The sequence below is a fragment of the Vicugna pacos genome, chromosome 21 (assembly GCF_048564905.1).
Source record: "Vicugna pacos chromosome 21, VicPac4, whole genome shotgun sequence".
In the NCBI taxonomy this organism is placed as follows: domain Eukaryota; kingdom Metazoa; phylum Chordata; class Mammalia; order Artiodactyla; family Camelidae; genus Vicugna; species Vicugna pacos.
Window position 1 is genome coordinate 15,119,140 of NC_133007.1, and position 15,075 is coordinate 15,134,214.

The 15,075-nt window shown below is 42.6% G+C and overlaps 1 protein-coding gene across 1 annotated transcript in view; it reads left to right on the plus strand.

Moving 5' to 3' along the window:
* Positions 1 to 400: 400 nt before the first annotated feature.
* The window catches only part of SELP (selectin P), a 35,405-nt gene continuing 20,730 nt past the window's right edge, over positions 401 to 15,075 (plus strand). The window contains exons 1-6 of the mRNA XM_072945884.1: positions 401 to 494; positions 9,235 to 9,325; positions 11,007 to 11,390; positions 13,130 to 13,237; positions 13,673 to 13,858; positions 14,345 to 14,530. Of these exons, the coding sequence (XP_072801985.1) occupies positions 492 to 494; positions 9,235 to 9,325; positions 11,007 to 11,390; positions 13,130 to 13,237; positions 13,673 to 13,858; positions 14,345 to 14,530 (958 nt within the window). The 5' untranslated portion in view covers positions 401 to 491. The remainder of the gene's footprint in view (positions 495 to 9,234; positions 9,326 to 11,006; positions 11,391 to 13,129; positions 13,238 to 13,672; positions 13,859 to 14,344; positions 14,531 to 15,075) is intronic.

Here is a 15,075-nt window from a genome sequence, read left to right on the forward strand (position 1 = left end):
TAATTATTCTTTGTTACTATTTTTTGCTCCTCATCTCTCAAAAGGCAACTGGAATAGAAAATATTCCCTAAGATTTCACGATAACTGGAAAATTTACATGGAGACATGATTAACACAAAGTGTGTTTTCTGAGTATGTGACCTTAATTGGGGCTCAGAATAATCAAAGGAAACCCGACCCTTGGGGTTGTGGGAACTATCCCTGCACTACTCAGCCTGGGCTATCCAGGAGTGATTCACACTTGCCCCATCTCCTGACCCCCTCCCATGGAAGTAGGTGACCCACCCCCGCACACCTCCTCTGGTGACTTATTTCAAAGCTGCCAGCTCTGCTCCCTGTATTATGATTATTCCAACTTCATGGGAAGTGATGTGATGACTTTCAGGAAAGTGAATAGGAAGTTGCTTTTCTAAACAGCGTGACGGCTGAGGCGAGGCAATAAGACTGTAAGAAGTCTCGCTTGGACAGAAAGCAGAAAGCCAGCCGAAGAGATGGTGAGTTCATTGCTCTTTGCTATGGGAAGTGGCTGGGCTGAAGTGGTTTGGGGCTGAGACAGGCAGGTAAAAGTTCCAAAAATGAGGAACAGCAACAGTCATGGGGCTTTAGTTGAATAGCCTTTCCGAGTTTGTAAGCATTTCAAAACCTGCTGTCCACTCTGACCTTCCCAGCATCCCTGTGAGTTTAGGTTGCTATTTCCATGCTCCAAATGAGGCCACTGTGCCTTCCAGAGGCTGGGGGCTTTACCTGAGGTGTGCTGTTAGACTGGATTTTGTCTGGATCTGGACTCCCTCCCTCCAGCTCCACACCTGCTGTTTTTCCTTCTAGGGCTTTCAGAGACTCTCTTGGAGCAGATCTTGGTAAACTCTTAACCCCTTCTCCAGAATTGCTCATCTGTCTGAGCTCAATGTGAGGCTGAGCCAGTGTCCCGGGCCTTGACGACAGTTGAATGGTTTCTCATCTCCAGCCCTCCTATTTCTTTCTCTGAGCCCCAGCAGTCTACTGGGACCCATGTGGAATACTCACATGGTTCCCATTACTGCCCTAACTCTCAATCCTTTTAGTGACTCAGTTTCCTCATCTGTAAAATGGATAGGATGATAGTACTCTATTTTACAGTGTCATTGTGAGGATTAAATATGTTTACATCAAAAAGCATTTTGAGCCTAGCACATAGTTACTGATTAGTAAATGTTACCTGTTATTGTTACGGGAAAGAGAAACTTCCTGGGGTTTAGTGGAATTTGGGATCTCGGGAAGATCCAGAGAAAAAGGATTTTTCCCAATTGTAAGAAATTTAATTTGGGTAGGATATTTTAGGGAAAAAAAAATCAAATGTCACTTACACGCAAATGTTAGTTACAACTGAGTATCTGTGAGGTTCAAACTCTGCAATAATGTAACTTCTTAAAAAAGCAACTTCATTGTGGTATAATTTCTGGGCATTCCTGAACTCGTGACCATTATCCTAGGTAAGACAAACATGGTTTTACCAGGAGTGTCTCAAACAGTCCCAGGGTCCAAAATCCTGCCCTCTATGGCTAGACACTGTCCCTGTTTTTGAGCCCCTTTCTGTGGGCTACCAGAAGAAAAGTAGCCCTTAGACCTGGTTAACTCCATCTCTTTGCTTTACTATAGGACACTTTTCAAATACTCGTAATGAGAATACTTTTGTGTTGGGGAGGATAGGGATAAAAGGATGATGAAGAGAAGAGGAAGGAGTTTGAGTCTGTCCTGAGTTTGAACTCCAATGACATAAGAATGGGATTACTTTTGTTATCTCTCACATATCATCCTTCTCCTGAATTGGTCAACTTAAATGAGTGAGCAGTTACTTCTTTCTTCCTTCTATTCTCTTTGGGATCTTCCTCTATTTCAGAGGGATATTCACATATTGAATCATAGACTTGTTTGAGATACTGATGAAAGGCACAACTCCTCTTTCCAAATGAAAATGCAGACATCCACATAAACACTGAGCTTTACGGACAACCGCAGGGGGTTCCCAGACCTCCACATGGGTCCCTGGTTAAGAACCTCACCCTATGGCCTCTTCTGCTTTATGCTCAGAAGTTCCTCCAATGGCATCCTGAAACTAGGCTGGAACACTGCAAAGAAGTACTAAGAAGTCCAGCTCTGGAATTCTTTCTCAGTATTCCAAAGACAAGGTCCTTCCCTTTGCTCCTGAACACATGTGGCTCTTGGAATTCAGGAACCTCAAACTCTGTATGTAAACTCGACTTCAAGTTCAGAGTGGACTCAATTAACCTCTAGGGCCTGAGGAAAGATATTAAGGTTTATCTAGTGGGGCGTTTTCAATCAAATGGATCTCAGGGGGGGAGCTCAAGATGGGGGACTTACAGTTAAATTATGATGATGTTAGTCAGGGGGTGAGTGGGCAAGGGGGCAGATCTGGTGTCACTTCCATTCACACCTTTTAACCATCTTAGGTCTGTTGGTTCCAGTTCTTACTCTTCCTTCCATTACCTGTTTTTCAAATGTAATTAAATGGTTCTCACTCTCCTGGGCTTGAGAATTTTGTAAGTGGAAGGTTATCGATCAAATCCTCATAAATCAAAGTGACTCATTACATAACAGGTGGTACTGGGAAAAGAGCCTGGACTTGAACCCAAAGAGTAGGCACATGGTGGTTTCATGAATGACATTCGTTACATTGTCTTCTAAGGGTCTCACTTCTCTGATTGAAAAGCAAAACAGAAATTTTGTGAAGTCAAATACCAAACAAATCCTTTATATTTGTAGATATATACCTCAGTCATGGTCCAAAAGAGTTAAAAATTTTTTTAAGCATGCTACTTTATTTTTAATGATATTTCACCCTAAATAATGGTGATTAGTAGTCTAATTTAAATATATGTATGCTTTGATTCTTAAGTGCTGATGTTTCGGGTTCACTCTTGTCTTTATTTCTAATTTGCTGTTCGGCTTACAGACCCCTTTTTTCACTGTTTCATTTTCTACCTTTAGGCTGGGGCTACTAATCTCTGTGCTATACCACCACCACCACTACCCTGAAACATAAGGGAAATAATATGATGTCAATTGTATTGTCTTGAAAATCTTGACTCTGCCAACAACAAGTTGTATTGTTCTGCCTCCTTAATGCCTCCCTCATCTACCTCTCCCTTTTGCATTCCCACTGGCCCTCTTTAACTTTCTTTTTTTCCCCAAAAGAAATTTCTAAGCCAAAGGAAACTGATTTTGTAGATACTATAATACCCAATATTTGCAAATATTTATTCAGTGGCCCACCATGTACCTCGTAGTGTGCTAGAAGTGTATCTAAATAAATGCTCAAGAGATAATTAATTTAGAACCACTTGTAAACTTGCTGCTTTTTTAATTTGAAAGACTACCAATGATAATATTATCTCAAATTAGAAAAAAATACCATTGTTAGATGCATCTGTTCAGGACCCTTCTCTGTTCAGAATCACGGCAATTGGATCCCTTTGGCAACTACCATTTCAGACTCACACCATCTGGCCCCAACCTACCTCTTTTTCAATTAACCTCTAGGACCTCCCACTTTTCAGCGTTAGTCAGACCACATCACTACCTCTCTTAAAGTCCTCTTGCTGCCCCACTTCTTATTGCACTTATGACAGTCTCACCTCCTTACTTTGGTTCCCAAAGCCCAGAGTGGTCTGTCACCAGCTTTACTCACACTCTTCTTCCCCTCGCTCATTCTTTTCCAGCCACACTGATATCTTCGTGTTCTTTGAACACTCCACACTTTCCTCCACCTTAAAGCCTTCACATTAGTGTTTCCTTCTGTCTTTAATGCTCATCCTCCTGCTTCTTTTTTCTTTTTTAATTTTTATTTAGTTATTTATCTTTAATGGAAGTACTGAGGATTGAACCCAGGACCTTGTGCATGCTAAGCACGCGCTCTCCCACTGAGCTATACCCTTCCCCCTTGCTCCTGCTTCTTACTGGCTAGTTTCCTCTGGCCATCTGCTCTCAGCTTGAATGTCACCTCCTTAGAGGGGTCTCCTCTGATGGACATGTTTATCTATAGAATGTCTTATGTCACTCTATCACATCACCCGGCTTTAATTCTCTGCCTAGCACTTATCACTGTCTTCTATTTTTTGATGTTTACTTGTTCAGTACTGCTGTGTATTTATTGGTGTTTGTTTCATTGTCTGTTTTCCATAGAATGAACATCTCATGAGGACAGGAATTGTGTCTGCTTTTATCATTTTAATGCCAATACCTAGAACAGTGTCTGACACATGGTAGACACTTAATAAATCAATAGTTATGCAAATAAGTAATGGGAAAGAATGCAGGTGATAACAAGGGTGCACCTCTCTTGGAGTGGGGGAGAAGGGACTGGTTATAGGGAAGGCTCTGAGGAGGAAGAGATTTTTGGACTCATGAGCTAAGCACCCATAGAAGGAGAGGTGCTCTGGGCATAAGAAGAACATAGGGAAGATACAGAGCATTCTGGAAATTACAAGATGTTTTGTTATAAATGCACTTTAGAATTGTGGTAGGGGCAGGGTTAACTAAGGAACAGTGGCTGGAGAGGAAATAGGGGCAAGCAAGTTAAGAAAACTGAACTGGAGAGGAAGGAGAGAACTCAGACAGGGCTAAGCAGAAGACAGAGGGTCTAGGGAGGCACATTGTAGGTTCTGCCTCTAAATGTGCAAAGCTGTGGTCTACAACATACCCAGGAGAACAGAATCTCCTTTCTGTGGTCCTATTCCTGCCAGCTTTGTAAGCCACCTAGGATGCTGGCAGCCAGAGGATCCCTGCTGGCATCTACTATCTCTTTCTATGCAAAGTAACGTGGAGGGAAAAACACTTGCTCCTCCTACTTTCTCTCTACCCTCTCTTCATCCTACAATCACTGTTAGTTTCTTGGAAAGTAAAATGAAAGATAACCACGGTGCAAAGCAGCCTTAATGAAGGTTTATAGAGGTGCAGGATGTTATTCTAATGGCCCGGTCTCAGACTTCTTCCCAGTGACTTTCAGTTTGAAGCCAGCTGCCAGAGAACATTAAAGAATAGCAGAGCACGTGGCTGCTTTTCCTAAAGAGGCATTTCCTCTTGGGTCAGCATTTAACTTGCTTAGTAACAAACACAAGGACAGAGTCCTTAACTCTTCAGCATCCTAGATCCAGCACTGTCCTGTCCTTAGGACAACACTGAGATCAAGAGCAGACGTGACAAAGCTTGCCCACCTCAAGGAAGTTTCCAAGGAAAATGATTACTTGGAGGAAGATTTTGAAGCATCATCCGTCTTCCACATTCACACACAAAACCCTTGTCAGTTGTCAACATGTTACAGTTAACACAGAGATTTGAACTTTTGGGGTCCATTAAACACGGAAATTGTCTACGCATTTTCAAGTGTGCATTTTTTGAAGAATCCTGACTATGGCTTTTATCAGACTTTCAGAGAAGTTCATGAGTCCTATGAGAATAAGAATCACTGTGTTAATCTGACATACATTCTGGTGAGCAAGTTTGGCAACTCAGATGAACTCACTGAGTCTCAGTGATGGAGAGTAATCCTGAGCATTCACGGTCCAAAAGACCTGCTGAAGAATGCTAGGGAAATGCTCCATTGATTTGGTAGTAATCCTACAGCTCGCAAATATTCTAGGAGAGGTGATTCTCGGTATTTGGTGATTCTAAAAAAACAGTTAAGTACGGTCAGATTTAAGCAGGGACACACAGTGACTTAGCATTTTCCTTTAATTTGATGTTGTACCTTGATCAGAAGCACCTATAGGTCCTCTAACACTTTAAACTGTTAAAAAAAAAAAACAGTTTGCCTTCTCTCTTTCTCTCCACAACCCCCCTTGTCTCTCTTTCTCAATTTTGTTTCACCCAAACCATATTTAAAAGTTTACACATGGGGGAGAAGGGTGTAGCTCAAGAGGCAGAGTGCATGCTTAGCATGCACAGGGTCCTGGGTTCAATCCCCAGCACCTCCTCTAAGAATAAACAAATAGGCCAAATTACCTCCCCCCACCAAAAAATAAAATAAAATAGTTTTTTAAAAGTTTACACAAACAAGCAAGTTAAAACATAAAACAGGCCTGTTGGGACGTGGTGGGTGGAGTTGGGAATGGGGATAGGGGATTCGGAGTCTCACCTCTTCACGGTCCCAACACACTTCCTTGAGCTGGCCCTACAGCCAGAGAAACCCCTAGGAATACTCTGTGCAGGACGAAAGCCACTTCTAAGGGCACAGGGAGAACACCACTAGCTAAAAACACTGCGATCCTCTCCCAGTTGATCTGAGAAGAAACCCAGCCCAGGTTTGAAGGCAAATACTGGGGTCCCGTATATGAAGGGTAGATTATTGTGCTCCTCAGCCCCAATATTTTTGCTTCTGTACCTGAAAAAATATTCTGGAAAATTACATAACCTGTAAGTGGAGAGCTAGAAAGTTTTTAGAGTAACAAAAGATGGGATTTTCCAGTCCATTGTAAAAATTGGCCTTTTGTGATAAATCAATGTTACAATATTTCCTAAAGTTTATTCAATGGGATTAAATAACATAGTGATCCAATCAACATGCTAACCCTTATCACTTAAAAAAAACAAACTAGTCCCTTAAAAATAGGAAGTTTTATTTTCTCTTCTTTAATACATATTTCTATTTCACTTCCTCTACAGAATTTTAGCCCAATATTTTTAAGCTTAAAGTCTTATCTTGGTAACTATATCACACTTCTTTACAAAAATAAAAACATAATAGACTGGAATGTAAGATTCAATTTTCTGAAACCATAAATCTCTATGTGTTATAATTTTTCATTATTGATTTAGTTAACATAAAAATTACTTTTAATACACAATTAAATAAAATAGCCTAAACATACTACAAACAATTTTGATAAGAAACTTAAACTTTCATATTTAAAATGCTACTTAAGATGCAACTCTATATAAGAGGAAGGGCTCTTTCCCTACTCATGTAACTTGTATGAGTATTATTTATTGATACAATCAAGCAAGTTCAACATCAATTCTATCCCTGAATTTCATTTTGGAGGATTTAAACACTGAGGAACTTAATTCATATGAATAAATAAATTGGAATGGAAGCTTATTAGAGCATTATCTCTCAATTCTTTGAACTCCTTTCAAGTTACATGCCCTAAAGTACAGAATGATTTATTATCAACGTTTAGGCAATAGTCCAGCAACTGACAGCTTAATTGGGTCTCCATCAAAGTTGATGAAAGAAGAGAAGTAGAAACCACTGGGCTTGAAAGGATTTGTCACAATACCATTGGAACATTCAAGTTCTCAAGATCTAAACCAATATTTTGGATGGTCTCTGTTTGGCACACCAATGTTTATTACATAAGGGGGCAAGACCCCATAATAAATAAGAGTCAGATTAGTAAAAGGTGTGATTTCTTTTGTAAAATGAGAGAAAGATATATTCTTAAGCAGACTGGCTTTAGGAAAGTGTACATGGTGGAGTTGGGAATCTGAACACAGATTTACTTAAATTCTCCTTGCTTGTTTACCCCTTGGGAAGCCAGGCTTATCCTGATTTAAAGATTTCTGCTATAGAACCTGGTATGGTACTTTTGGGGTATTGAATAGAAATGTGGTGCTAATAATAGCTGGTGACACAATACAATCCAGAGAGGACTCAGCGGAATTAAGCTCCCACTAAGAGATTATCACTACATTTCCTGTGCAAATCAACATCACCATCAATCATGACATGATAGCCTCAGTGTCTGACCATAGGTCCTGCGGAGGCCAGTTGATTAGTGTCCTAATTCATAAGAATACAAAATATGTTTACTTATCCAAGCCAATATTCAGAAACTCTTGGATGGAAAAGTGCCAGGCTTCTTGCACAAAGATAACCCCACTGTCTAGGAGTCATGCACTGATTTGAGTTATCTCCACTTCACTATCTGGTCGAGCTGTAGTCAATAGGGCATGTGCACTGCGCACACATACACCATCACAACCACCATCACCACCACCACCCCATCTACCCTACATCATCCATCACTGGAGCCTGGTCTCTGGCAATTGAGAATTTCTATATAGGAGGGGCTTGGGGTAGCAGTTTGGCTGGAAGAGTAACAAAGCTTCAGTTATAAAGCAAATGCACTATTTTAATGTTGGTGGTTATGTTGGTGGCTCTGGAGGGACACAGATGGGTCAGCTAAGCTTGGGTGTGTCACACACTCTATCATCTACAACAACAATGCAGGATGGATTTGGAAGCCGAGGTATGAAGGCAAAACAGTAAAGGGGGAAAAAGCTTTTGTTTCAAAGTCAGACTCTGCTTCTGTCCTTTGGAATATGTATTTTAAGACTCTCCAAACTTCAGTATTTTCATATGTAACATGAGGGAGTTGGATGAGCATTTTGAGAACTTACTTGTCTAAAACTACTTGAAAAATGTTAACAGATTTGATGTAATCCCAGCAGAAGGGAGCTCATGAGAAATCATACTTGCTATAGATCTAAGGGGAATAAGTTTACTATACATATATGAATGAATATTACATGTAAATATTCATACACATATATTAAGCATTGAATAGTATTATAGATACACGGGGAAGTGGTAAAGCAAGAAGAGAAAACACAGAGCAATAATACAGAATAGACAGCATAGCTCAGCACAATTAGCTGATGTTCTGTGCATCAAAGTGTAGGTCAGACAACTGTGTGGATCAGGGAGTTTTCACGTGACTTCCTAGTTTTCCTGGGTATGGCATACCAGCTCTTACAGGGAGATTACTGCACGAAAATAATGACAGTGGAGTTTTTTATGTGCATATTACCAAATATGTCATAAAAGAAAAATACAAGTGGCACAAAGCAATTACTCAATAAAGTTTTGCTGAGGGGGTTAGGTACAGCTCAGTGGTAGAGTGTGTGCTTAGCATACATGAGGTCCTCGGTTCAATCCCCAGTATCTCCATTAAAAAATTAAATAAACTGAATCACTTCCCTCCCCCCAGATAAATTAATAATAAAATGTTTGTTGAACGAGTGAAGAAATGAATTCTGTCCTCAGCCTTGGTGCAGTGTCCAACTAGGGCAGGACCAACAGATCAGTGAGAATTCAAAAAGGGAGCAGAGGGCTTCAGCCATCCCCTAACAGAAACAGGCAGGATTATAACTCAATATAAGGATTACTAACTCAAATTTTTTGGCCACATTGTTTGCACAGAGATACTAAAAAAAAGTTTTCTTTTCTTATTTCAGGCCAGCTGCCTAAGAGCCATCTGGAACTGGAGATTTCAGAGAGCGGTCTTCAGAACTGTCCAACTCCTTTGCTTCAGTGTCCTCATCACTGGTAAACTTTATATGAACCCTTCACCTGGCCCTCAGTGATTAGGGTAACTTCTCCAAGTGGGAGATGTTAAGGACGGTAGCCAGTTGTGAGGCACGGGAAAACTGTCCAAGCCCAGATTCCTGGAGGGAAAATGCATCCAAAACCATGATATTGGTAGAAAAAGCTTCATGAAGAACAGAAACAGATCTGTCCAGACCCATCTTATCCTTTAGGCTCCTTGGGCACAGGCCCACCTTACTCTGAGAGACCCACAAAAAAATGTTTAATTTCTTTAAAAATCATTTTCTGCTTGGTCAAAAAACATGGTTTAGTCTATATTATTAATATGTTCATTTTTATTGCAATACAGTTGTAAAATGAAGGACGAAGGGGACTCCAAAGGCAAAACTGCCTGAAGTTCACACCAACAAAAACGCAGGCCCAGGGGGATCAGAAAAAGTCTTAACAGCAAAATAATGTCATCGAAGTGCCCACGAGGAGAAATAAAAACAACCTACCCTTGTGCGGGTAGCAAAGGAGAGGGGTGAATAGGAGCAAGACTTTAAAAACAGGAAAGAGCCACTTCCAGGTCTGATGGCTTACACTGTACACCTCTGTGCATGGGAACTGGCCTCTGCGGGCTGGGGGTGAGCACCCACCGGCTACAGTAACAATACCTTGCATCCTAGTGTACTTGATTCTCTGGAAGGGCACATTCTTTATTTCATTTGATATGTATCACAACTATTTTTTTAAAGGCCTGTGTTAAGCCCAATTTTAACAAGTGAGTAAGCAGAGATGAAGGAAGTAATTTATCAAAGAGGAACAGCCAAGAGCAGTGGAAAGAATGTCGGACAGCAAACCAGGAGATCTGATTAGCCTCCCAATCAGACCTGAGGTGTTTCACAAGTGTTCACTGAATGCCTGTTAAGTGCTAAGCTCTATGCTTGGCGTAAAGAATCTGGTGGTAAAAAGAGACCCCCACCAGGATGCACAGTCTAGCAGGTGTGGCCCACATCATATGAATGGATGTCACAATACACGGCAGTAGGGGAGGTGGAGGCAGACACGGGGTGCGGTGGGAGCCTGGAAGCAGGAACACCGAGCCCACCCGGGGAAGTTATAGGAAGGAGGGGGACAAAGTTTACCAGGTGGAACTGGGGAGGGCAGGCAGAATTGCAGGAAGAGCACGTGCAAAGGCATGGAAGTGGGAGTTCTGTTGTGATAAAGAAGTAAACATGGTGGGTAACGAGGCTGGGTCAGCAGGTAGGCTCCAGGTCATCAGGCATTTTATTTTCCATGTGAAGAGGTAGTATCTGTAGATACGAGGCAGCCATCAAGACATTTTACACGTCATTTAATGTGGGCTTGGGCACATTACTCATAGATCTCCTCCAGTTACAGAAGGAGAAGATTAGACCATCTCTAAAGTCTCTTTCAACTCTGGGATCTTACGATGTCAAGTCTTTAACACCTGGGATCCTCAGAAGGGGACATTTTCCTATACTGATGTCACATAGACTTTTAAGTGAAAGATTGAAACCACTCTTTTTCCTTAAAACAACTAGATTAGACATAAAAAAGTCTGTTCTCAGTATTTGTCTTCCAGGGAAACTCATCATAAGTACATCAAAATAGACTTATACCCACAGCCTCCTTCTCCCCGGAGATGCTAACCTGGCCCTCTGTCTCCTCTGCTTAGAACTAGTGAACCAGAAAGGAGTGGCAGCGTGGACCTACAACTACAGCGTCAAACCGTATTCGTGGAATTACTCCCGGGCCTACTGCCAGACGTTCTACACGGATTTAGTGGCCATCCAGAACAAAAATGAGATTGCTTACCTCAACGACGCCATACCTTACTACAGCTCTTACTACTGGATTGGAATCCGAAAGATAAACAATAAGTGGACCTGGGTGGGAACCAAAAAGACGCTCACCGAGGAGGCTGAGAACTGGGCTGACAATGAGCCCAACAACAAGAACAATGAGGACTGTGTGGAGATCTACATCAAGAGTGTGTCAGCCCCGGGCAAGTGGAATGACGAGCCCTGCTGGAAGAGAAAGCGGGCGCTGTGCTACACAGGTAGGGACTTCTCTTCTCTGAAATCCGCCTGCTTCCAAAAATGCCTTTCCCGGTCCTTAAGATAGCCCCCTGAGTCGCGAAAGTCAGGGACCTGAAACCAAGAGTAAACTGTCAATTGAGCAGCGTTACTGAGCACCCTGAAGGACAGAAGATCGGGATTAGAGAAAACTGGCCTTTTGAAACCAGAAGGAAATTTTAATATCATCTGGTCCACCCTTCTAATTTATAACTGATGAAATAGAAGCTCGGGAAGCTGTAGTCTCCTAAAATTTATGCCCAGAGCTTTTTTTGCACCACGGTGCCCTAGTATAAGAGACAGTATAAGCTGAGAGGGAACTTGGCCTTGCCTCTAGGAGACACAGCTGTAATGCCTACGGAATATCAGTAATTGTGATTAGTTCATGCATCATTAGTCCATTTAATATTAGTTGCAATGCAAAACATTGTCTGTCTTTGCATTCCTAGAGTTCTGAGATCCTGAGGAAGCTACAGCCATGTTCTAAGAGCATAGGGCAGGCAGGTACTGCTACTGCAAGGCATTGGTGGGTCAAGGTGAACAGGATGGAAGATGTGGACCAAACCTCTATCTAGGAGCTACTGCTGCCTCCTGCATCTTCTCTTAACTTGGAACCCTTCCCAGGGCCCCAGTGCAGCTTCACCAAACCCATGGGAACTTTCTGCTGTAGAACCTTGCATGGCTTATAGATTTACAGCATCTCAGAGCTGAGAGAGAACACAGAGATGACCTAGCACTACCCTCTACATGACATACAAATTTCTTCCTGTGATGACCCCAGTGTGTGGACCAATGTGTGGCCAGGCTCAGGAAACAGCACCAGAAAACAGCTTGGCCACAGACCTAGCCCTCAACTATGACCTCATCAATAAAACCATTCTCTGTGCTTTCACAGTATCCATTCTAGTACTAACCTGCCACCAAGGGCATAGTGCCTACTTGCAGGAAAGAGTCTCTTGCAGGAAAGAAAGCCTGGCCCTTCTCTGTTCTGTCACCCAAGTGTCACAGAGAAGGGACTGAGGGGTCAGTCATGCTCTGTACCGTCGAACCCTGTCATATTTAAACCTGAGACACATCTACCCAAAGGCTGTTTGTCCTTGATCATGATTAACTCTTAATCATCTGCTTTAGCTCCTCTGTATCTCCATCACGTGGTGCTGAGGGTAGATTTGAAACAAACAAAACGTGGAAGGGCTTTGGCCCTAACATTAGGCAGGTTGGGCTCAAAGAAGTAACCTGCCTGAGGTCATATAATAGTGGGGAACAGAGAGTGGATTCTGATCATCTACGTGTGACCTCCTTACCCATGTCGGGTTCCTAACCTCCATGCTGGAATATCTGTCATAGAAGCTTCTGTAATAATACAAATCTACGAATGCTCTTGGTTTAAAAAGCCACAACATATTTGTGCCACAAAGAGGAGTTTCTCTGTCTCAACATCTGTTGGTGGCTGCATTTGTCCCTCTGGGTCCATAGGAGGCAATCCCTCCTTAGGCAACACTAAATGCAGTGGAAAGTGGAAAGTGCTCAGTGCTCCAGCAGGCTCCTGCAGTGCCCTTCACAGAGAACGCGCTGGCTCTGCAGAGGATGCTGGGGTTTTCTTCTGTCTAGCCAGCTCAATCTTACCCAAGTGGGGCTAAGTTTGCGGCTTGGAGCAAGAATCCAGCTTTCCTTCACATCTCTTGGGATTGCCCAGGATTCTGACCCTACTGTATACTTGCAGCCTCCTGCCAGGACACATCTTGCAGCAAGCAAGGAGAGTGCATCGAGACCATCGGGAACTACACCTGCTCCTGCTACCCTGGATTCTATGGACCAGAATGTGAATACGGTGAGGGCACTATTTTGTCAATGTTATTGTGGTCCTTGGTCTGTGCTAGAGGTGATGCAGCGGAGTGAGTCACGTTGGAGACTCTCCAGTGAGTCAAGGCTAGTCCTAGCCCCTCTCCATGCCCTCTGTCAGTCTGCCTCATTCAAACTGTTTGAGACACACTCTGCGTTAAAAGACTTTATTCTTGGAGTGTTTGCTCGTAAAATCTCAAAAGGTAAAAGGCTACTTTTGCTTGTTTGAAAAAAAAAAAACAGTGGAAGAATAATTATTTCTCCAAACGCAGCCAATACAACGGAACCAGGTAAAGATGACAGGTTGGGTGAGAAGCCTAGTGAGATACAGTTCAGAGGATCATACAAACAGTTCCAGCTTTCAGCAAACCTGACCATTGCCTTTGAATCAGCTAAGAAAGAAATCAATATTTTGTCCCCACAGTCAAAGAGTGCGGAGAACTTGAACTCCCTCAGCATGTACTCAAGAACTGCAGTCACCCTCTGGGAAACTTCTCTTTCAACTCACAGTGCAGTTTCCACTGTGCTGAAGGCTACACATTGAAGGGACCTCGCGAGCTGGAATGTTTGGCTTCTGGAATCTGGACGAATAAGCCCCCACAGTGTGTAGGTCTGTAGACTCAATCCTTACTGATAACTAGAATTGCAGAGGGAAGGATAATCGTCTTCCATTAAAAAAGAGGGAATAATGAGGGTCTACATTAGACGGGAAATTGTGGTTATTACAATTACCCATCAACCAGAGGAAGGCTAAGTTTGATTTTCATGGTATCTTGTATCTGTGGAATGAGGTAGTCAATTTAATTCTTGATTCTCAGGCAAAAGGATTACAAAGGGATTCCTCTCCCTTTGTTAATTGCAAAGGGAACAGAGTACAATAATGATTTAGGGCTGGATATCACCTATCTGATTATTTTACCTTGCTTCTTTTTGAAGAAGTAAATGAAAAATAAGGGTGTTTGGATCATTCCAATCACTAGAAGTACTAGTTAACCAACCAAGTTCATCACCTTGTCTGCTGTTGCAGCATCCTAAGGCTCCCAAGGTGCTGGACATAACCCGAGGTCTCACGCTGTTGCTCTGTGGTTGTTTTTAGCTGTCCAGTGTCCACCCCTGAAGACTCCTGAGCAGGGAAGCATGACCTGCCTCCACCCTGAAGAAGCATTCCAGTACCAGTCCAGCTGCAGCTTCAGTTGTGAAGAGGGATTTGCATTAGCTGGGCCAGAGGTGGTGCAGTGCACAGCCTCAGGGATGTGGACAGCCCCAGCTCCAGTGTGTAAAGGTGAGTTGCAGGCAGCTGCAGGTGTAGACTGTCCCCTGCACCCGGTTCTTGCTGAGAGTACAGATGAAACTAACCAGCTTATGGAGAAACACCTGAATCGCCCTAAGTTGATTCTCCTTTTATCTACCACTCAGCTAGACTGGGTACGTCTAAGGAAGGAAGAGTGGCATGCTCTAGATAAACAAGAGGCTGATTTTACTACTGATTTTAAACAAAATTTAAAAGTCCTTCTTTCCCGAAAACTCACTGCCCTCAAGCAGTTTCAGAAGGACTTCATTCATAAATTTCACAGAAGAGGGAAAAGATGGCATCTAGACACTCGAAGACCTTCCAGGATGGTAGCAGTAAAGGGAATAGAGGACATTAGAAACAGCTTGAGGGAGTTTTTTAAAAAGAGATTCAGGTCACCCTGGGGACTGGTACTCTTAAGTCTGGATGAATATTGCTCAGGTCCCGTACCCTTAGAGATTTCTCGCTCCACCTGGATTTCCAGAGGCTGTTCCACCATTGCTCTCCAGCTGTGAGCATAGTTTTTTCCTTCCTCA